Here is a 24,601-nt window from a genome sequence, read left to right on the forward strand (position 1 = left end):
CATCCAGGGGTATTCAGTGTTTAGGAAGGACAGACAAAAAGGAAAAGGCGGTGGAGTTGCATTGCTGGTTAAAGAGGAAATTAATGCAATAGTGAGGAAGGATATTAGCTCTGAAAATGTGTAATCTGTATGGGTAGAGCTAAGAAACACTAAAGGGAAAAAAACTTTAGTGGGGGTTGTATATAGATCCCCAAACTGTAATGGTGATGTTAGGAATGGCATTAAACGGGAAATTAGAGATGCATGTAATAAAGGAACATCTGTAATTATGGGTGACTTTAATATGCATATATATTGGGCAAATCAAATTAGTAACAATACCGTAGAGGAGGAATTTCTGGAGTATATATGGGATGTTTTTCTGGACCAATACATTGAGGAACCAACGAGAGAGAGCAGACAATCCTCGACTGGGTATTGTGTAATGAGAAAGGAATAATTGGCAATCTAGTTGTACAAGGCCCCTTGGGGATGAGCAACCATAATATGATAGAATTCTTCATCATGATGGAGAGTGACATAGTTGATTCTGAGACTAGGGTCCTGATTCTTAATAAAGGAAACTACGATGGTATGAGGCGCGAGTTGGCTATGATGGATTGGGAAACGTTACTTAAGGGGATGATGGTGGATAAGCAATGGCAAACATTCAAAGAGCGCATGGGTGAACTGCAACAATTGTTTATTCCTGTCTGGCACAGAAGTAAAACAGGAAAGGTGGCCAAACCATGGCTTACAAGGGAAATTAGAGATAGTACTAGATGCAAGCAAGAGGCATACAAATTGGCCAGGAAAAATAACAGACCTGAGGATTGGGAGCATTTTGGAATCAAGCAAAGAAGGACCAAGGGATTGATTAAGAAGGGGAAAATAGAGTACGCGGGTAAGCTTGCAGGGAATATAAAAACTGACTGTAAAAGTTTCTATAGGTATGTGAAGAGAAAAAGATTGGTGAAGGCAAATGTAGGTCCCTTACAGTCAGAAACAGGGGAATTTATAATGGGGACCAAAGAAATGGCTGACCAACTAAAGACATACTTTGGTTCTGTCTTCACAAAGGAGGACACTAATAACATACCAGAAATGAACATGGTTTAGTGAGAGGGAGGAACTGAAAGAAATCAGTATTAGTAGAGAAATGGTGTTGGGAAAATTGATGGGATTGAAGGCCGATAAATCCCTGGGGTCTGATAATCTACACCCCAGAGTACTTAAGGAAGTGGCCCTAGAAATAGTGGATGCATTGGTGGTCATATTCTGAGATTCTATAGACTCTGGAACAGTTCCTACAGATTGGAGGGTAGCTAATGTAACCCCACTATTTAAAAAGGGAGGTAGAGAGAAAACAGGGAATTATAAACCAGTCAGCCTGAGGTTGGCAGTGGGAAAAATTCTAGAGTCGATTATAAAAGATTTAATAGCTAAGCACGTGGAAAACAGTGGCAGAATTGGACAGAGTCAGCATGGATTTTTGAAAGGGAAATCATTTTTGACAAATCTCCTGGAATTTTTCAAGGATATAACTAGTAGAGTTGATGAGGGGGAGCCAGTGGATGTAGTTTATTTGGACTTTCAGAAGGCTTTTGACAAAGTCCCACATAAGAGATTGGCATGTAAAATTAAAGCGCATAGGATTGGGGGTAGTGAATTGAGATGGATAGAAAACTGGTTGCCAGACAGGAAACAAAGAGCAGGAATAAATAGGTCTTTTTCTGAATGGCAGGCCGTGACTTGTGGGGTACCGCAGGGATCGGTGCTGGGACCCCAGTTATTCACAATATATATTAATGATTTAGATGAGGGAATTAAATGTAATATCTCCAACTTTGCAGATGAGACAAAACTGGGTGGGAGGGTGAGCTGTGAGGAGGATGCAGAGATGCTTCAGTGTGATTTGGACAAGCTGAGTGAGTGGGCAGATGCAGTATAATGTGGATAAATGTGAGGTTATCAATTTTGGTAGCAAAAACAGGAAGGCAAATTATTATCTGTATGGCTATAAATTGAGAGGGGGAATGTGCAACGAGACCTGGGTGTCCTTGTACACCAGCCACTGAAGGTAAGCATGCAGGTGCAGCAGGCGGTAAAGAAGGCAAATGGTATGTTGGCCTTCATAGCCAGAGGATTTGAGTACAGGAACGGGGATGTCTTGCTGCAATTGTACAGGGCCTTGGTGAGACCACACCTGGAATATTGTGTGCAGTTTTGGTCTCCTTATCTGAGGAAGGATGTAGAGGGAGTTCAGCGAAGGTTTACCTGACTGATTCCTGGGATGGCGGGACTGACAAATGAGGAGAGATTGAGTCGATTAGGATTATATTCGCTGGAGTTCGGAAGAATGAGGAGGAATCTCATAGAAACCTATAAAATTCTAACAGGACTAGACAGGGTAGATGCGGAAGTATGTTCCCGATGGTGGGGGAGTCCAGAACCAGGGGTCACAGTCTGAGGATACGGGGTAGACCGTTTAGGACTGAGATGAGGAGAAATTTCTTCACCCAGAGAGTGGTGAGCTTGTGGAATTCGTTACCACAGAAAGTAGTTGAGACCAAAACATTATATGTTTTCAAGAAGGAGTTAGATATAGCTCTTGGGGCGAAAGGGACCAAAGGGTATGGGGAGAAAGCGGGAGCAGGATATTGAGTTGGATGATCAGCCATGATCATAATGAATGGCGGAGCAGGCTCGAAGGACCGAGTGGCCTACTCGTGCTCCTAGTTTCTACCAGTGTTTCCTAAAGGTTTAGCATAACTACCCTTGCTTTTCTACTCCATTTTGCTATCACTAAAATCAGGAATCCCATATTTTTTTAACAATCTTTGCAACTTCATTTACCTTCTTCATTTGCACAGTACTCTGGCCTCTGTTCCTGCACCCCCTTTAAAATGGAACCATTTTGTTCTTATTGCCCCTTGATATTTTTTCTACCAAAATGTATAATTTCATACTTCTCTGTGCTAAATTTCACCTGTCATGTGTCTGCCCATTACTACATACTATATTCTCCTGATGTCTGTTACTGTCCCCTTCATTGTTTACCACATTTATGAATTTCGCACCACCTGCAAACTTTGAAATTATATTCAGTATACCCAAGACCAGGTCATTCATATAGATCAAAAAGAGCTCTATGATTTCAATACTGCCCCCTGGGGAAGCCCCTACTGTATAATTCCTTCCAGTTTGGGAAACAACTGTTAACCTCTAGTCTGCTTTCTGTCCCTTAGCTACATTTGTATCCGGGCTGCCATTTTAATCCCAAGGGCTTTAATTTTCCTAACACACATTATCTCCTTCAAATGCCTTTTAGGAGTCCCCATACATAACATCATACGAGCATAAGCACATATGAATTAGGAGCAGGAGTAGGCCACATGGCCCTTCGAGCCTGCTCCACCATTCAATAATATGATGGCTGACCTCAACTCCATATTCCCACCTACCCTTGATAATCTTTCACTCCTTGTTTATCAAGAATCTATCTACCTCTGCCTTAAAAATATTCAAAGACTCTGGTCCACCACCTTTTGAGGAAGAGAGTCCCTCAACACTGAGAGAAATTTTTGTTTTATTTGTTCATGGGATGTGGATGTTGCTGGCAAGGCCAGCATTTATTGCCCATCCTAATTGCCCTCGCTCAGAGGGCATTTAAGAGTCAAGCACATTGCTGTGGGTCTGGAGTCACGAGTAAGCCAGGCCAGGTAAAGACAGCAGATTTTCTTCCCTAAAGGAAAGGACATTAGTAAACCAGTTAGGTTTTTATGACAATTGACAATGGTCATCAGACTTCTAATTCCAGATTTTTATTGCATTCAAATTTCATCATCTGCCATGGTGGGATTTGAACCTGAGTCCCCAGAGCATTAACCTGGGTCTCTGGAATACTAGTCGAGCGACAATATCACTATGCCAATGCCTCCCTCACCTCTGTCCTATATGGGCGACCCCTTATTTTTAAAGGTCCCTAGTACTAGATTCCCCCACAAGAGGAAACATCCTCTCCACGTTGACCCTGTCAAGACCCCTCCGGTTCCTATATGTTTCAATCAAGTCACCTCTTACTCTTCTAAACTCCAGTGGATACAGGCCTAGCCTGTTCAACCTTTCTTCATAAAACAACTGCCCAATCCAGGTATTAGTTTAGTAAACCTTCTCTGAACTGCTTCCGATGCATTTACATTCTTCCTTTAATAAGGAGATCAGTGCTGTTCACAGTACTCCATATATGATCTCATGATTGCCCTGTATAACTAATGCATAACCTCACTGTTTCTGTATTCAATTCCCCTCTCAATAAATGATGTTCTATTGGCTTTCCTAATTACTTGCTATACCTTTATACTATATACCTATAGTCTGTTGCAATTCATGCACTAGAACACCTAGATCCCTCTGCATCTCAGAGCTCTACAATCCCTCACCATTCGGATAATATGCTTTTTTATTCTTCCTGCCAAAATGGACAATTTCCCACTTTTCTACATTATATTCCATTTGCCAGATCTTTGCTTTAAACCATCTATCTCCCTTTGTATATCCCTATGTATCCTCATCACATCTTAATATCTTACCTATTTTTGTGCCATCAGCAAATTTAGCAACCATACCTTTAGTCCCATCATCCAAGTCATTTATATAAATTGTAAAAAGCTAAGGCCCCAGCATTGATCCCTGTGGCACACCACTTGTTACATCTTGCCAATCAGTAAAAGACCCATTTATGCCTACCTCTGCTTCCTGTTAGCTAGCCAATCTTCTATCCATGCCAATATGTTACCCACTACACCATGAGCTTTTATTTTCTGCAATAACCTTTGATGTGGCACTTTATCAAATGCCTTCTGGAAATCTAAGTACATCCACCAGTTTCCCTTTATCCGAAGCACATGTGACTCCTTCAAAAACTCAAATAAATTGGTTAAACATAATGCCCCTTTCACAAAACAATGTTGACTCTGCCTGATTACCATGAATTTTTCCAAGCTATAGCGTCTTTAATAATAGCTTCTAACATTTTCCCTATGACACATGTTAAAACTGACTGGTCTGCAGTTTCCTGCTTTCTGCCTCCCTCCCTTTTTGAATAAAGGAGCTACATTCATTATTTTCCTATCGAATCTAGTGAATTTTGGAATATTTAAACGAACGCATCAACTAACTCCCTCATCACTTCTCTTAAGACCCTAGGATGAAGTCTATCAGTTCCCAGGGACTTGTCAACCTGCAGCTGCAGCAATTTTCTCAGTACCATTTCCCTGGTGATTGTAATTTTCTTGAGGTCCTCCCTTCCATTTCCTGATTCACAGCTATAATTGGGATGTTACTTGTATTCTCTATAATGAAGACTGATGCAAAATACCTGTTCAATTCATCTGCCTTCTCCTTATTCTCCATTATTAATTCCCCAAACACACTTTCTGTAGGACCTACGCTCACTTTGTTAACTCTTTTGTTTTTTAAATATCTATAGAAACTTTTACTATCTACCTTTTATATTTCTAGCTAGCTTTCTCTTGTACTCTTAATTTTTCCTTCCTAATCAATCATTTGCTCATTCTTTGCCATTTTTTATATTCTGTCCAATCTTCTGACCTGCAACCCATCTTTGCACAATTATGTGCTTTTCCTTTATGTTTGATACTATCTTTATTTTAATAGTTCACCACGGATGGTGGGCCCTCCCCTTGGAATTTTTCTTTCTTGTTGGAATGTATCTATTCTATGTATTCTGAAATATCCTCTCAAATGTCCTCCACTTCACCTCTATTGACCTATCCCTTAACCCAATTTGCCAGTTCACTTTAGCTAGCTGTGCTTTCAGGCCCTTGTAATTGCCCTTATTGAGGTTTAAAACACTAATGGGGAGGCAGTGGTATAGTGGTATTGTCACTGTACTAGTAATCTAGAGACTCAGGGTAAAGCTCAAGGAATCTGGGTTTGAATCCCACCATGGTGGAATTTGAATCCAATAAAAATATCTGGAATTAAGAGTCGAATGATGACCATGACGATTATTGTTAAAACACATCTGGTTCATTAGTGCTCTTTAGGGAAGGAAATCTGCCGTCCTTACCTGTCCTGACCCACAGCAATGTGGCTGACTCTGAAATGGCCCAGCAAGCAACTCAGTTGAATCAAACTGCTAAAAACAGGTCAATAAGGAATGAAACTGGTAGGCTACCTGGCATTAACCTAGTCACTGAAAATGGCAAGCTCAGCCCTGTCAAACCTGCAAAATCCTCCTAGTATTACCTTGGGAGAACTGACCCACAGACTAGTCATTGAAACATACCTTACAGACAATGTCTCAGACACGACCATCACCATCCGGCATGTCCTGTCCTACAGGCCCATCAGAGGTGGTGGCACAGCCAGGAAGGAGCTGCCCTGGGAGTCCTGAACCTTGATTCCGGACTCCATGAAGTCTCATGGCATCAGATCAAACATGGGCAAGGAAACCTCCTGCTGATTACCACATACCATCCCCCCCCACCTGCCGATGAAGCAGCATTCCTCCATGTCGACTACCACTTGGAGAAAGCACTGAGGGTGGCAAGGGTGCAGAATATACCCTGAGAGGGGGACTTCAATGTCCATCACCAAGAGTGGCTCAGTAGCACCATTGCAAACTGAGCTGGCTGCGTCCTAAAGGACAATGCTGCTAGACTGGGCCTGTGGCAGGTGAGGGAACCAAGAAGAGGGAAAAACATACATGACCTCATCCTCACCAACCTGCCTGCTGTGATGCCTTTCCATGATGGTATCAGTAGGTGTGACCACCGCACAGTCCTTGTCGAGATGAAGTCCCGTTTTCATAGTGAGGATACCCTCCATCGTATTTGGTACCAACGCCATGCTAAATGGGTTAGATTTCGAACAGATTGAGCAACTGAAGACTGGGCATTCACGAGCACTGTGGGGCATCAGCAGCAGAATTGTACTTGACCGCAATCTATAACTTCCTGGCCCCCACTCTACCATTACCAAGCCAGGGAATTAACCCTGGTTCAATGAAGAGTGCAGGAAGGCATGCTGGGAGCTGCACTCAGGCATACCTAAAAATGAGATGTCAACCTGGTGAAGCTACAACACAGGACTACTTGCGCGCCAAACAGCATAAGCAGCAAGCAATAAGACAGATCTAAGCACTTCCATAAGCAATGGATCAGATCTAAGCTCTGCAGTCCTGCCAGATCCAGACGTGAATGGTAATGGAGAATTAAACAACTAACAGGAACAGGAAGAGCTCCTGGTCTCTGGGTCCACAAATATCCTCATCCTCAACAATGGGGGAGCCTAGCACATCAGCATAAAAGATAAGGCTGACGCATTTGCAACAATCTTCAGCCAGAAGTGCTGAGTGGATGATCCATCTCGGCCTTCTCCAGAGATCCCCCGCATCACAGATACCAGTCTTTAGCCAATTTGATACACCCTCTGTGATAACAAGAAATAGCTAAATGCACTGAATAGTGCAAAGGCTATGGGCCCTGACAATATTCCAACAATAGTACTGAAGAGTGGTGCACCAGAACTTGCTGTGCCCCTAGCCAAGCTGTTCCAGTACAACTACAACACTGGCATCTCCCCAGCAATGTGGAAAATTGCCCAGGTATGTCCTGTACACAAAAAGCAGGACAAGTCCAACCCAGCCAATTACTGCCTCATCAGTCTACTCTCGATCGGTAAAGTAATGGAAGGGGTCATTAACAGTGCTTTCAAGCAGCACTTCCTTAGCAATAACCTGCTCACTGATGCTCAGTTTGGTTTCCGGCAGGGTCACTCAGCTCCTGACCTTGTTACAGCCTTATTTCAAACATGGACAAAAGAGTTGAGCACGGGTGAGGTGAGAGTGACTGGTCTTGACATCAAGGCAACATTTGACCAAGAAGGCATCAGACAGGCCTCGCAAAACTGGAGTCAATGGGAATAGGCGGAAAACTCTTCGCTGGTTGGAGTCATACTGAGTACAAAGGAAGATGGTTGTGGTTGTTTGAGGTCAATCGTCTTAGTTCCAGGACATCATGGCAAGAGTTCCTCAGGGTAGTGTCTTAGGCCCAACCATCTTCAGCTGCTTTATCAATGACATTCCTTCCATCAAAAGCTCAAGTCATGGTGTTCACTGATGATTGAACAATCATCAAGAGAGAAACTAACCATTGCCCCTTGATGTTCAATGGTATTGCCGTCACTGAATCCCCAACTATGAACATTCTGGGGGGGGTTACCATTGACCAGAAACTCAACTGGACTAGCTGTATAAATACTGTGGCTACAAGAGCAGGTCAGAGGCTAGGAATCCTGCGGCAAGAAACTCACCTCCAGACTCCCTGAAGCCTGCCCTTCATCAACAAGGCACAAGTCATGAAAGTGACTGAAGATCTCCATTTGCCTGGATGAGTGCAGCCTCAACAATACTCAAGAAACTTGATACCATCCAAGACAAAGCAGCCCACTTGATTGACACCCTATCCACAACCATTCACTCCCTCCACCACCTGCGCACAGTGGCAGCAGTGTTTACCATCTACAAGATGCACTGCAGGAACTCACCAAGCCTCCTTAGACAGCACCTTCCAAACCCATAACCGCTACCATTTAGAAGGACAAGGGCAGTAGACTCATGGGAATACCATCACCAGGAAGTTCCCCTCCAAGCCACTCACCATCCTAACTTGGAAATCTGTCGCCATTCCTTCACTGTCGTTGGGTCAAAATTCTGGAACTCCCTCCCTAACAGCACTGTGGGTGTACCTACATCACATGGACTGTAGTGGTTCAAGAAGGCAGCACTCTACCACCTTTTCAATGGAAATTAGGGATGGGCAATAAATGCTGGCCTAGCCAGCAACACCCACATCCCATGAATGATTAAAAAAAGGAGACAGAAAGAAAACAGGGAATTATAGAGCAGTCAGCCTGACGTCGGTAGTGGGGAAACGCCAGTTATCCACAATATATATTAATGATTTAGATGAGGGAATTAAATGTAATATCTCTAAATTTGCGGATGACACAAAGCTGGGTGGGAGGGTGAGCTGTGAGGAGGATGCAGAGATGCTTCAGTGATTTGGACAAGCTGAGTGAGTGGGCAGATGCAGTATAATGTGGATAAATGTGAGGTTATCAATTTTGGTAGCAAAAGCCGGAAAACAGATTATTATCTGTATGGCTTAAATTGAGCGAGGGGAATGTGCAACGAGACCTGGGTGTCCTTGTACATCAGCCACTGAAAATAAGCATGCAGGTGCAGCAGGCGGTAAAGAAGGCAAATGGTATGATGGCCTTCGAAGCCAGAGGATTTGAGTACAGGAACAGGGATGTCTTGCTGCAATTGTACATGGCCTTGGTGAGACCACACCTGGAATATTGTGTGCAGTTTTGGTCTCCTTATCTGAGGAAGGATGTACTTGCTATAGAGGGAGTTCAGCGAAGGTTTACCTGACTGATTCCTGGGATGGCGGGACTGACAAATGAGGAGAGATTGAGTCGATTAGGATTATATTCGCTGGAGTTCAGAAGAATGAGGGGGAATCTCATAGAAACCTATAAAATTCTGACAGGACTAGACAGGGTAGATGCAGGAAGGATGTTCCCGATGGTGGGGGAGTCCAGAACCAGGGATCACAGTCTGGGGAAATGGGGTAGACCGTTTAGGACTGAGATGAGGAGAAATTTCTTCACCCAGAGAGTGGTGAGCCTGTGGAATTCATTACCACAGAAAGTAGTTGAGACCAAAACATTATATGTTTTCAAGAAGGAGTTAGATATAGCTCTTGGGGCGAAAGGGATCAAAGGGTATGGGGAGAATGCTGGAGCAGGATATTGAGTTGGATGATCAGCCATGATCATAATGAATGGTGGAGCAGGCTCGAAGGGCTGAATGGCCTACTCCTGCTCCTAGTTTCTATGTTTCTATAAAAAAAGGCTTATCTTGGACCCAGTCTTCTCTCCCATATTTGATCACTTCTACCAAGGGGTGCCTTCACAGTGAAGTAATCAGTTAACCCTATCTCGTTGCACAATATCAAGTCTAGCCTAACCTGCTCTCTGGTTGGTGCCAGAATGTGGTGTTCTAAGAATCTATCCCAAAAACATTCCATGAATTCCTCATCTAGGCTAACCTTTTCGCATCTGATTTTCCCAGCCTACATGCAGATTAAAATTCCCTATGATTATCACTGTACCTTTCTAACAAGCTCCTATTATTTCTTCTTTTATAATCTATGTCCTTCCGTTAGGGTGCCTGTACACCATTACCACAAGTGACTTTTTGCTTTTATCATTTCTCACCTCTACCCAAACTGTTTCTACATCCTGATTTTCTGAACTTAGTTCATCCCTCTTTAATTTGCTAATACCAGCATTAATTAACAGAGCCACGCCTCCACCTTTTTCTAGCTTCCTGTCCTCCCAAAATGTCATGTACCCTTCAATATTCAGGTCCCAATCAATGTCATCCTGTAGCCATGTCTCAGTAATGGCTATCAGATCATCTGTTTTGTTTCAAATGCTATCGTCAACTGCACTAACTTTGTGAACTCTCTGCTATTTATCAAAAAGCTCAATCAAACTGTTGAAATTTACCTTTAACAAATCTGGACTGACTTATTTATTTATGTATATATATTCATTCCTGGGATCTGGGCATTGCTGGCTAAGCCAGTAGTTATTGCCTATCCCTAATTGCTCTTACTTTTCCAAATGCCAATTAATTTTGCTCTGAATTATTGCCTCCAAAGTTTCCACATGACCGATGTTAGGCTACTGGTATGTAATTGCCATGTCTATCCTCTCTTTAAAAAAAAAGCTGGCATACAACATTTGCCATCCTCCAGTCCTCTGACACTGTCCCCATATCCAAGGAGGATTGGAAGATTGTGGCCAGGCCCTCTGCTACTTGAGCCCTTCTTTCCCCTCAGTAACCTAGGATGCATCCCATCTGGACCAGGTGACTTCTACTCTGAGAACTGCTCATCTTTTAAGTACCTCCTCTCTTTTTATCCTATCCAATATTGCTACTGCTTTCTCCTTTAGTGCTGAATTGGCAGTATCCTCTTGTGAAGACTGATGCAAAGTACTCACTTAATACCTCAGCGATGATGCCTCCACATGATCTCCTTTTTGGCCCCTAATTCATCCCACCCTTCGTTTGACTACCCTATTACAGTTTGTATTTATATAAGACTTTGGGGTTACGTTTTATGTGAACTGCAAGTTATAAGGGAATCCATAGTTTCAAATATTGTATTTTTTGAGACAGACCCTAATTGAAAATAAGGACTGAAAAGGGAAACTGAGAAATAAAATGACCCTCCCGGTTTCTAAGGAAACTGAGACTGAAACTGAGATTGGAAGCGAAAACTTGTGGAAGACTGAAACTGGTTGAAACCATATAAAAAGAATGCAGAGCCATCAGATCTCAGATGATGATGATCTCAGTGGTGCAGTACAGGCAGGCTGAAGAAGACAGACTAGATCAAGAAGCTGAGAATAGGCAAATATACAGTGGCTGCAACTGTTTCTGCTTCTTGAAGATAATATTGGTGGATCTACGCCATTCAGACCATCGTAAGCAGAGTTCAGGTTCTGCAAACATGCCATTTTTGGTGAAGACTGGGCCTGCGGAACTCGGGTTGTTTGTGCGCTGCCATCAGCTGGGGATCAGGTTAAATCCTAGAAGAAGAGGAGCTGAAATTCTCCTTTAAGAAAACAGAGTTTTGAAAGACATTGTGACTGAGATTGATGACATATGCTTCGTGAATTGTCGAGCCAATTCCTAAGATTTGTCATAGTTGTATCTGCCATTTATGTGTGATTTATAGTTTCACCAACCACAATTTGCCTGCCATGTTTAGCTTATGTTGATCCTTTGTTTTTTAGAGTATAGGTGGTTACCCAAGATAATATTCAGTGTTTGCTTTGTTTGACTTTTGTATGGTAAACATCTTTTTGTTTCAACTTGTGGAATCTTGTGGCTTCCTTTTTTCTGTAAATAACTGGGATTTTGGACTGTTCTTCACAAAGTTACTAGTCATGACCAAGATCATAACACAATCTGTTCTTATACTCTGCCAACCTCCCCTTATTCCCTTTTTTAGATCTCCTCTGTACTATCTATATTTAGCTATTATAAGCCATATAATTGACCTAAGCCTTTTCTGTCTAATTTTAACCTGTATACCTTCAGTCATCCAGGAGCTCTAAATTCGGATGGCTTTCCTTTACCCCTTCATAAGAATATGTCTATTCTGTACCCAAACCATTTCCTCCTTTTGAAGGCTTTCTATTATTTGATTGTTGTTTTGCCTACCAATTTTTGATTCCAATCCACCTGGACCAGACCCATTTTCAACTCATTGAAATTAACTTTTCTCCAGTAACATGATTGAATCCCCGTAACCATTCTTAATGTAATATTTTGGTTACTGTTCCCCAACTGCTCTCAAACAGAAGCATGCTCCCAGTGCCCCACTTCATTCCCCAGAACTTCCTCATTGGGCTGAGATGCACTGATCAAGAAAGTTCTCTATTGTCTTTAATTCAGTGGGCATCCTCAATAACCATTGCAGTTTCATTCCTGCCTTGAACCTTTTCTTATGTACAGGCTAGCAATACACACTGATCATTCCATTGGAGTTTCAATCCTTAGATCTCATCATGACCTTTAAGGAATTTGTTCTTCCACAAATCCCTAACACTCTGGGTCCATCTTGTGCACCTCAACCTATCAAGAGCATTGTGGTAATACAAATATAATGGTGTAAATACACATAGTCAATGTATGTTTAAAAGAAAAAGATACAATTTTAAAAAAGAATCTAATGTTGATTTGCTTTACATCTGAACATTTTTAGTTTTTAATCTCAGCTTTTCAGCATTTGTAGACCTTTTCTGGTTGACCTCAAAAGCAATGGGCCATATTTGTCATGATGCCATTCTTGTAGAAATCATTGAAGCTCAGGTGAGATATTGATTACAGAGGAACATAAGAACAGGATAGGCCATTTGACCCCTAGAGCCTGCTCTGTAATTCAACTAGATCATGGCTAATCTTCTATCTGAATGCCATTTGCCTGCACTATCCCCATATCTCTTGATATCTATAATATCTGGAAATCTAGTGATCACTGCCTTGAACATACTCAATGACTAAGCCTCCACAGCCCTCGGGGCAGAGAATTCCAAAGATTCACCACGATCTGAGTGAAGAAATTCCTCCTCATCTCAGTCCTAAATGGCTAACCTCACTCTGAGACTGCCCCTCCTGGTCGTGGACCCCCACCACCATTCCCACACTCCCAGCCAGGGGAAACATCCTTCCTGCACTTGCACTGTTGAGCCTTGTGAGAATTTTGTATGCTTCAACGAGGGTCACCTTTCATTCTTCTAAACTCTAGAGAATACAGGCCCCATCTTCTCAATTTTTCTGCATAGGACAATCCGCCATCCCAGGAATCAGTCTGGTGAACCTTCATTGCACTCTCTGTATGGCAAGTATATCCTTCCTTGGGTAAGGAGATCAAAACTGTACACACTACTCCAGGTCCAGTCTCACAAGGCTCTATACTAATGCAGCAAAACTTCTTTACTCCTGCACTCAAATCTTCTTGCAATAAAGGCCAACATACCATTTGCCTTCCTAACTGCTTGTTGCACCTGCATGTCAGTTTTCAGTGACTCATGAACAAGGACACCCAGGTCTCTTTGGATATCAACACTTCCCAATCTCTCACCATTTAAGAAATACTCTGCATTTCTGTTTTTCCTACCAAAGTGGATAGCTTCACATTTTTCCACATTATATTCCATTTGCCATGTTCTTGCCCACTCACTTTGTCTGTCTAGATCCCCTTCAAGCATTTTTGTATCCTCCTCACAATTTACAATCCCACCTAGTTTTGTGTCATCAGCAAATTGGGAAATATCACATTTGGTCCCCACATCCAAATCATTGATATAGATTGTGCATAGCTTGGGCCCAACCACTGAACCTTGCGGATTACCTTCAATTGCATTTGACTACTTCAGATTGAAGTAAAATTTTTGTATAATCTCCACATTTTTCTTTGCTCACTTAACTGAGAGGTTAATGATTAGGAAAGAACAGGCTGGAACACTTTTCTGTAGAAAAGAGAAGGTGACCTCGTAGAGTAGATGTGAGGGAAGATTTTTCACATGTTGGGGAGACAAGAGTTAGGGACCATAAATATAAGATAGTCATTCATAAATTCATAGGGGATTCAGGAGAAACTCCTTTACCCAGAGCATGGTTACAACATGGAACTCACTACCACAAGAAGTAGTTGATGTGATTGGCTTAGATGCATTTGAGGTGAACATGTGAAGGAGAAGGAAATACAAGGTATGTTTGATTGGGCTAAATGAAGGTGTGCGAGGAGGCTTGTGTGGAGTATAAGCACTGGTGTGGACCTGTTGGTTCAAATGGTCTGTTTCTGTGCCATAGGCTCTTTGTCATTCTATGTATGTGTCTTGTCTAATAGTGCAGCCAGACAATCTGCTCTACAAGTGCTTGCTTGAGATACATGGGAGACTGGCAATGGACTGCATGTTGAGCTGACTTTTATTTTTCAGTCTGTTATATTCCTTTTCCTGTGTAAATTACCTGGTCACTCCCATTGTGTCTCTTTGATGGCCCTTTGAAATTGAGAATTTTTTGCATTTGAAATTCTGAGAATAAACCATAACATTCAGTGAGGGCAATTTTTTCACTATTGTTCGCTCACCTTTCTCATGCCAAACCCCCCCCCACCCCCGGCAGCCGCCTCCTCTAATTGTCTTGTTTTGTACTTCCTTTCCTGGTGGTGATTTGTGCTGGGCAGGAGCCAGCTGTCCTCAGTATCTCATCCAAGTTTCATTCTTCATGCCCAGATAATGTGCTGGCAGGCTGTGCTATGTGGGAGATATTGTAAGTGAATTTGAACCCACATTCATTGGTATCCTGATGTGCTTTCTAGCAGTATCACTGGGTAGCAGTTAAGAGCTAATAATATTTATATTTCTTCTCTCCTGCTTAGCTTGGAATTGAGCTGGCCACTATTGTCTTAACAGATATTGACTAACTCAGTGCAAACCAAGATTAAACTTGGCACCATGCTATCCATTCTGGCTCAGCATCACATCAACTGTTTCACTTAACCATTGAGTTCCTATGTTTTAAGGCAATTGTAAAGGCAAAAGTGTTGAGAAGAACAAATAGCAGAATAACAGCCTATACCATGCACTGGATGAGTTATCTTTTCTTTTTCCATGAATGATCTTTTGGGCTGCTGTCTGGTGAGCTCATCCCACAGCATCCCTGCTGTGATATACAAACATACTTGAGTTAACTTGGTCACCTTTATAATGCAAAAATGTTAATCATTTAATTTGTAGCTTTTGTTTGGCTGAAGAAATTCAACTGAGTGGCAGTAGAAGGTTTGGTTTCAGAATGGGTGGAAACATGAGGTAGAATCGTAATCTCTTGTGTAATCCCTGCTGTAATGCGCACTTCGAGTCATAAGAGTTATTTGCATTCACAGAAGGAGGCCATTTGGCCCATTGAGTCCATGCTGGCTCCCCGTGGAACAATCCAGTCAGTCTTACTGCCCTGCTCAGTCCCTCCAGCCCTGCAAGTTTGTTTCCTTCAAGAGCTCATCCAATTTCCTTTTGAAATCATTCCACCGCCCTGCTGGGCAGCAAGTTCTAGTCCATTACCATGCACTGCATTTGAACATCATCTTCACATTCCCCCTGCATCTCTTGTCCACAATCTTAAATTTGTGTCCCCTCGCCCTTGTACAATCAGCTAATGGGAAGCATTTTTCCTCATTTACGATATCTAAGCCTGTCATAATATTGTACACTTCTATCAAATTTTCCCTCAATGTCCTTTGCTCAAAGGAGATCAACCCCAGCCTTTCCAGCCCAAACTTGTAACTGAGACCGCTGGCCCCACCCCCACAATTCCTGGAACCAATCTGATAAATTCTGCATCCAATCTGCATCCTCTCCAGGACTCTCCACATCCTTCCAAAAGCGTGGTGATCAGAACAGGATGCAATACTCTAGTTATGGCCCAACCAGAGCTTTATTAAGGTTCAGTGTAAATTCTCAGCTTTGGTACTCAATAGCTCTATTCATGAAACCCAGTATCCGTTATGTTTTGTAAACCACCCTCTCAGTATGTTCTGCCACCTTCAAAAGTCATGCCATCGGCAACCCCACATCCATCTGTTCCTACATAGCCTTTAGAATTGTGCCATTTAAGTCTATGATGCCTCTCCCTATCCCTAATGCCAAAATGCATCACCTCATACTTCTTTGTATTAAATTCAATCTGCCACTTGTCTGCCCACTATGCTAGCCTGGCTATGTTCTATTGCAGGCAATTTGTATCATCCGCACTGCCACTCCTCCAAGCTTGGTATTTTCAGCAAGTTTTGAAATTTTACTCTGTATTCAAATTCCAAGTCATTTATGTATAGCAAAAAATGGCAGTGGTTCTAGCACTGACCCTTGGGGAACACCACTGTCTGCCACCTTTCAGTTCAAAAAACAATCTACCATGACTTGCTGCTTTCCCTCCTTAAGCCAATTTTTTTTATCCAATTGCACTGTTCTTGCCCCCTTTCTTGTATAAAGGTGTTGCATTTGGCACTCTCCATTGTGGATATTGGAGAAGGACATCTTTGGACTTAGCTGTGCTACATCTCTCAGTCAAATAGCATTTAAAGAATCACTATTTAGATTCCCATACAAACAGAAGCGACATAGTTGAGATACTGAAGAGTTGCTTGAGTCAGCGAACTGTGTCCTAGCTTAATCATTGCCTTTAGGAGAGGAGATCAAGTGAGAAAATTAAGTGGGGAAAGTAATTTGCCACTTTTCCTCACTGTTTGTAGGAGAGGCATAAAATTTTATTTAAAATAAATAGTGCAGCAGTGCACATTTTTAGCAATGAGGAAATTTTTGAATCTAAGTGATTCATATGTAAAATACCAATTTGGTGGATTATATATCAAACTAAATGCGTATTTTTAATTGAGGAAATATGATGCTCAAATGGTTGTCTATTTTGGTTTGTAGCAGTAAAACAACAACTTTGTGTTTATATAGGATCTTTAACATAGAAAAACATTCTACGTGCTTAAAAAGGTTAAATACTGCTTTGAGTTACTTGTGTAAATGCAGAGGCGTGCTGCATGCATTTCATTGGGTTGCCTATCAAATACATATTTTGTGAAAACGGTTAGTGAAGCAACCTGGGGCGAGTGCAAATGTGCTTGGCCATGAAATTTACACCATGGTGAGGCCCTGTCTTGCTGTACTGTGAGGGATAATGCAAAGTAAAGGGAGATGCTCTCTGAGAAAATTGCTGTAACCTGCTGAGATTATCTAAATCAACCCAGTAGTGGTGTTTGTAAAAATTTGCCAAGTCATCTGCCCAACCTTGGATTTAGTGCATGAAAGATGGGCAATGCCAAAAGCATTTTGCTCCCAGTCTTAGTTAGTATAGAACATTTGAGAAAAACCTGTCTCTGTGCATCCAGCCTTAAACTGAATAAGTTTTGAATTCAGGTGTGCTTTAACAGAAGGCCTTTGTCTGTAGAAGCTTGGTGACATGAAAACTGCCCATGGTATTTTCTCACTTATGAGTGGCAGAGAAATAACAAACTCAATCAAATCATTTTTCTCACTTTTTTTTGCTCACAGTGGAGAACATTCAGCTAAATTTGAACCTTCAGGTGGGAAACAAAAGTGGTGTTGTGTGCAGCGGTGAATTGACTGTTTGCCTGGATGGCCTTAATGTTGACTTGGGAAATTTGCCTAATGGCACCATCATGACAGAAAGTAAGTACTCCACACACATGGTTCATTCTGATGCTCGGATTGAGGGTGATGGATCATACATAAGAAATTACTTAATGCACCTTAATTGATTTGCAGCTCTTCAAAAAGAATGTGTGTTTTTTATAGTTAGTATTAAAACTGGTAAGTTTGTTCTTCAAAAAAAATTATACTTTGTGGTGTTAAAGTTGCAAAATTCTATTTACTGAATCTCTAATAGTTTAATTTGACAATGATTCTGTGCTATTGCCTGTTTCTTGTCTTAAATTGATTCTGATAAAAGATAATCATAGTTCTAATACTGACTTAAAATATGCATCTTGTAAACAAGCACATGATAACAGCAACTTATACTCAGTTTGACTCTACATGTAAACTTACTATTATTTGGTGTATGTTATACTGCAAAGTAGTTAATTTCAAGCAATCAAATTTTGTGTAATGTTTGCCATTTCCAGTTGATTTTAACTTTAATATTTATTAGTAGTCAATCTTAAATTGGCTGAAAAAAATTCATGAAGATTATAATTACATTGGCACTTAAGTCCATTAGCAAAATAAGTGGTTTTGCAATAACTAATTCTTCAATCTTTTCAAAATATTTGCATGTAGTTCATTGACTTTTATTGTGTTGTAGCACTACATACCAATGACTTAGGCCAAATGAGAACCACGTTTTTATTTAGTAAACTAACCACCTGTTGATTTGCAGCTCCTTTAATTTGATTCCAACAGTAATTTCATTCATCATGACATTGTCATGTCTAATACAAGGTTCCTTCCAACTTTGACATATTTCATTCTAGAAGCTGAAAATGGCAAAAGCTTTGTTAGCTTTATAAATGTATTGCACAAAATTTCACACGGGTTTCATTGAATTTGTCAGAAATCCAAAAATTATTGGGAACATAAAACAATTTGTAAATAGTCTATTTTCTTTAAAAAAAACAAAAACTAACTAGCCTTGTTGCTACAATAAACTAGAATATTAGAAAACAATACTAAGGTGAATGCAAATATGACACATAAAGTCTTTATTTTAGGCTATAAGTTGATGAGATCCCTGCAGAGCCTGAGTTCCAGGCCCCCTCTCCCCTTCTGTCCACAAAAGAAGTGTTGGCTTTGTGAATTGCATTGTACATCTGTCAATCCATTTTCTTTGTATCCAGCTCATAGTTTTGCTATGTTTAACAAAATTTTGAAGGTGATTTGTAAAAAATTAATTCTGATGTACTGAAAGCTTTAAGATTGGTTTTGAAGATTGTGTAAATTTTTTTGATCAGCATGCTTTTAGAACTTGGGGGACTGCAGTTGAATTTTTCTAACAATATTAATATTGCTTGATTTTGTAGTTATTCAATAACGTTAGATTGGAGAGCACTAATACTTCTTGTACATCCTTGTATTATATCTTTCAATATTGATAAATATAAAATACATAAAATGTTATAATTGTGCTCTGAGAAAGCCAAAGCTGTTTGAAAGCAAATTTAGAGCCAAAGATTCTAGTCTTCGTAATTCATTGGGCACTGTTTGTATAATTTCTGTGATTTTATTAATTTGGTGCTTCTACTGGGACCATATAGGAACAGGGGGAAACCATTCAGCCCTTGGGTGTGTTCCACCATTTAATTAGATCATGGTGGATCTGTACTTCAACTCCATTTGTGTGTGTTTGCATATTCCTTGATATTGCTATCCAAGAAAAATATATCAGCTTTAATTATGGAAATTTCCCTAGAGTCCACAGTATTTTGTGGGAACAAGTTCCAGATTTCCAGTATCCTTTGTATGAAAAGTGCTTCTGGGCTTCCATTCCAAAAGGCCTGATTCTCATTTAAAGATTATGCCCTCTAGTTCTAGATTCTGCCACCAGAGAAATTAGCTTCTTTGTATCTATCTCATGAAACCCCTTTATCATTTTAAATACCTCGTTTAAATCATTTGTCAACCTTCTAACCTCGAGATTCAAAATCAAATTTATATAACCTGGTTTCATGATTTAATCATTGACGTCCTGACATAATTCTCATACTCCATACTCCTCCAAGGCTGATATATTTTTCCTGAAGTTTGGTGATGCCCAGAACTGAATATAGTGGTCCAAATGCAATCCAACCAAAGCTCTGTATGACTAATGCAAAGTTTTTTTTACTTTCATAGTCCAACTCCCTTGAGATAAGGATTATCTTTCCATTCACCTTTTTGGTTGCTTTTTAGACTTGTGCACTTGTTTTTAGCCATTTGTATATGTGGATGCTTGGATGAGGTGCACTTTTCCAATTAAATATTGGGAAAGCCATTGCTATCATCTTTGTTCACGATTATGAACGTTTTACATCTGTCACTGATTCAATTCTTCTCCCAAGTTATTGTCTCAGGCAGAACGAGATGTTTTGCAACCTCAGCTATTTGATGCTAATCTGAGCTCCTGACCTTATTCTCTCCATCATCAAGACTGTCTACTTCCATTTCCATAATGTTATTTGCTTCCATCTCACCTTAGCCCATCCACTGCTGAAAGGGCCATACATGTCATTGTCACATCAAAACTTGACTCTCCTCGATGGCCTTCGGGTCTTCCGTCCTCCATCCTTCCCAATCTTCAGCTTTTCCTAAACACTGTTTCCTATACCACACATAATTTTGCTCAGTCATGATCACTATCCTAGCTAACCTGCACCCTCCATGAAACATATTTAGGAAGTCTCATCTTGGTGTTTCAATCCCTCCATGGTTTTGTCCCTCTCCACTTCCTCCAGCCCTAAAGCCTCACTCCCCTCTCTGCCTCCCACATGCCCAAACTCTTTATTCTTGGGATCTGTAACTCCTACTTTCATCACACTGTTTGCAGCTGTTCCTTTAGCTACCTGGGCTCCACCCTTGATTTCCCCATCCCTGCCTCAGCCCTTCTGTTGCTCTCTCCTCTAAGACCATTCTGAAACCCATCTCTTTGACTATGGTTCAACATCCAAAGTATTTTTGATGATGCTTCTATGAAATGCCTTGGAATATTCTTCTACAATAAAGGCACATCATAAATGCAAGATGTTGCTTCAGAATGCAAGATGTTGCTTAAGTTTTTTGAGTCTGGCAAAGCCTGCCATCCAGAGGTCCAGAATGAGCAAGATCATCAAGCCACATACTTTCAATTGGTACTCAGGGTGTGAACTGAAGTATACAACTTGTGTTGTCAGCAGCTCAATGCAACCATTTATTCAATTTTTTTTTGATCAGAGGTAGTCCTCCGTGGCTTTGCCCTTCTTTCCCTCTACAACCTCCTCCTGCTTAACAACCGAGTGCACAACCAGTACTTATTCAACAATGACTTTATCATTTTCATCCCATGTTTTGTTGTGGGGCCTTCCAAAGAATTGGCTGCACGACGTCAGGCTTGCTGCACCTCCTCTCACCTTTAAAGGCCTCTTCCAAATTTACCTTTTTGACCAGGCATTGATTCACCTGCCTGAATTCTCTTTCTTAGGTTCAGGATTTTGCAATATTTTACATGAAAATGTACAAGCACAGTTGAGACCTGCAGGGCAGCCCCAAAGTATCAAAGATCAGAATGCACCATTCACTACCTAGATCCCTGAATTGGGACTGCCTGTCCAATTCTCTCTGACTGTTATCAGCCTTGATTGCCTGCTTCAGTAATCCGTTCCAAACATGAATTTATAACTTTGCACTTTCTAGAATTGGCTTCCTTAGCCATCAAAAGAACTGCAGCAAATGATCTCTGCTGACCTCACCAAATTTCAGAGGCTGCATTCCCATTACCTTGCAGTTGGAAGGATTTCAATCAGTCAAACCTCACTTGTCAACACTGAAGTTTACCTGCAATTTCTCAGCCAAACTTTCTAATCTATCTACATCCCTTTGCATCTGATCAGGCTACTCTTGTTTGCAACCCTGCCCACTTTCACCTTGACGTAGTGGGAAAATTCAACATGTTTATCTTCATCCCCAATTTCAAATCATTGATAAATAATGTGAATAGCAAAAGTCTCAGAACTGCTGTTTGAGCACCCAAGCTGTTAACTTTCCACTACTCCAATATAGTTCCATGTGTGACCAGCGTTGCTGCATCCGGTTGTTGTCAATCCATTTCGGTGAACTGCCCACTCAATCAATGCTTATTCACATTATGGATCAATCTCCTGAGCAACACTGTCAAAAGCCTTGCTTAGTCCATACATTGACACCCAGATAGCTCATCAACCACAAGCTTGAATGCCTTTGCAAAGAACTTGAGTTCAGACAATGTGGTGGCTCCTCTTCACCCCCCGCCCCAATGAAGCCATACTGATTTGAACTCGACTGTATATTATTTTATGTATGCCACCAGACCCTTCTTCAGGATAGTCTCAACATATTGCCCTCAACAAATTTTAGGTTCATCAGCCTGTAACTTACATGGTTATCCTTTTGCCCCTTTTAACACTGCATATAAATGCTGATTCTCTCCAAAACATTAATACAACTTCAACTTACAATGATTCCCAAAACACATGCACCAGGAATATCACCAATCCAAAATGCTGCCTCTGTCTGAAACCCAGATATAATTATATTTCTTGGCTTGACAGCTTTTGCATGAATAGCAACCTCCCTTCCTTGCTTAGCCACTCCATCTTTAGTTCCATTAAGGATATTAAGTTTCTTTCTTTTGTGCCTAAGCCCTCATGCCATTAAATTCACTGTGGTGAAAGTGGTCTGCCACCACTGGGTTTTCATAACTGCAGGAGCCTGATTAGGACCTGACTCTTCAATTATGTTGCCACTTTTCATAGATGCTCACACACCACTTTACATGGATGCAAGTGCATTCTGAGTACTTTGGCACAAAAGGTGGAAATATCAGCTGCCGTAAGTATCTTTTGTCTAAAGATTGCACAATTTAACAAGGGAACTGACCAAAAGATGACTGTTTCATTGAACGGTAATCACTCATGTCCAATAGCCTGTAAGATCTGGTTTGTTAAATTGGCGAGTTTACATTGTTAACCCCGTTATTTGTGGTATCCTTTGAAATCCGTTCAGTTGTACTCATGATTGATTTGGCTGTTGATTTTAAAATATGAATTGCTAATCAATAAAGTTGGTGTCTAGGCTTCTAAGCAAGATTATTCCAAATTTGAATCCACGTCTTGATTACCATTTGCAGTACTCTGCTCTGTTCCACGCATAGCAACAGAATGGTGCAAATTGTGTTGTTAAAAAGAAAATTAAAAAGACAGTCGCTTGGAAGTGTAGAACTTGAATGTTGCTGAAAAGAACGACATGTCACTGAAGCTTTTTGCCTTGCGCTCAAGCGATTATAATTTATACTTCAGGAGAAAAGGGTACTGATTAGTTACCAGTTGGCACCTTTTCTCCTGAAATATAAAGTGTTGTGATCATTTGAAATCCGGCATTCTTGCATTTGTCTTGATGATTGCAAGACAAAAAGCTTCGGCAACATGTCTCTCTTTTCAGCAAAATGTTTTAAGAAGTGTTTGCTGGTGCCATATTGTAATTTATTAGGTCACCCTGCTTTGGAAAGTAAATGATATGCAGTTGAGACAAAGTGCACTAAAGTTTGATTGTCCCCCCCCACCCCCCCAACCCAAACTCAAGGATGCAGAGGGCAATTGCATGCAGGCACTCGTGTTAAGATCAGCTAAGTTAGCACAGACCATGCATTGAAATTGAGACCTTCCTGTTCTGTGTGTCTCAATTCCAAGAGTTCAAAGATATATTCATGGACTGAGCCATGTGGGATCTTCTGTGTTTGGTTTGATCTGAACAGTTCTATGCAAAATTTGACCTTTTGACTTAATACCACATCAGTTCAAATTTTAAGGATTGCCTATGGCCATTTTTAATTGCATCAATTTATGCCAATTTTAATTTACTTTTCTGTTCATCACAATTTTGAAAAGCAGCAAGATCCTAATGTTAAGTTATGTAACTTTTTGTAACTGATTTAAAATCAAGAGCCAGAGCTGACACTGGAGCCATTGAGAGTGTGTCTTAGTCTTTGCTCTCAAACAACTGCACGTAACCCTTGTTTCTGAAATTGTTGCTACAACAGTCAACTTTGAGGAGAACTTTTAGAGAGTTGATTTGTTAAAGATTTATTCAATAATATAAAATTCTCAAAAGTTTTGTTTGGAAATGGTACAGTTTTTCCCAATCCACAAGTGGAAGAATAATTTAGAAAAACTGGCATAAAATTGCTTCCATTCTGAAGAATATATGCTTTCAGCTTCCTCTCCTTTTGCAGAACTTGGAGCCAGTTAATGGGTTTAGTCTGCAATTGATTATGAAGAGAGTTTTGAGGTTAGCTGGCAAAAAAGGTATCACAATTGTTTGTCAACAATATTTCTCAATCAGGTGCTGGCAGTAAAAAAATTTTCCACATAAAACAAAAACTATGAATAGTTTTTTTAAAAAAGTAATGTGCCATTGGTTGATACTGAGCCTAATAACTCAGGAATTAAAATGTACTTTATGAACAACACGAGTTTTGCTCTTGTGGTTTACGATGGAAGCAGAATTCCTTGATAACTTCTAATGGCTGGCAGGTATTCATTATTTTCCATAAAATTTTGCACAGCACATGAATATATTTTAATTGATTGTTTATTTTTCTTGCACTGCTCTGCATTAATGATACTGTCTTGTCTTTCTGAACTTGCTGTGGAATATTTTAAAGTTTTGTATTGCATCCTATGAGTTGCATAATTAATACATTATTAGAATAATT

General features: G+C 40.7%; 1 protein-coding gene across 3 annotated transcripts in view; it reads left to right on the forward strand.

Moving 5' to 3' along the window:
- wwp2 (WW domain containing E3 ubiquitin protein ligase 2) overlaps positions 1-24,601 on the forward strand; it is a 236,697-nt gene that overhangs the window by 77,155 nt on the left and 134,941 nt on the right. For all 3 annotated transcript variants that reach the window (XM_041191193.1, XM_041191191.1, XM_041191194.1), the window contains one exon: positions 17,716-17,853. In XM_041191193.1, the coding sequence (XP_041047127.1) occupies positions 17,716-17,853 (138 nt within the window). The remainder of the gene's footprint in view (positions 1-17,715; positions 17,854-24,601) is intronic.

This window comes from Carcharodon carcharias, chromosome 7 (assembly GCF_017639515.1).
Source record: "Carcharodon carcharias isolate sCarCar2 chromosome 7, sCarCar2.pri, whole genome shotgun sequence".
Taxonomy (NCBI): domain Eukaryota; kingdom Metazoa; phylum Chordata; class Chondrichthyes; order Lamniformes; family Lamnidae; genus Carcharodon; species Carcharodon carcharias.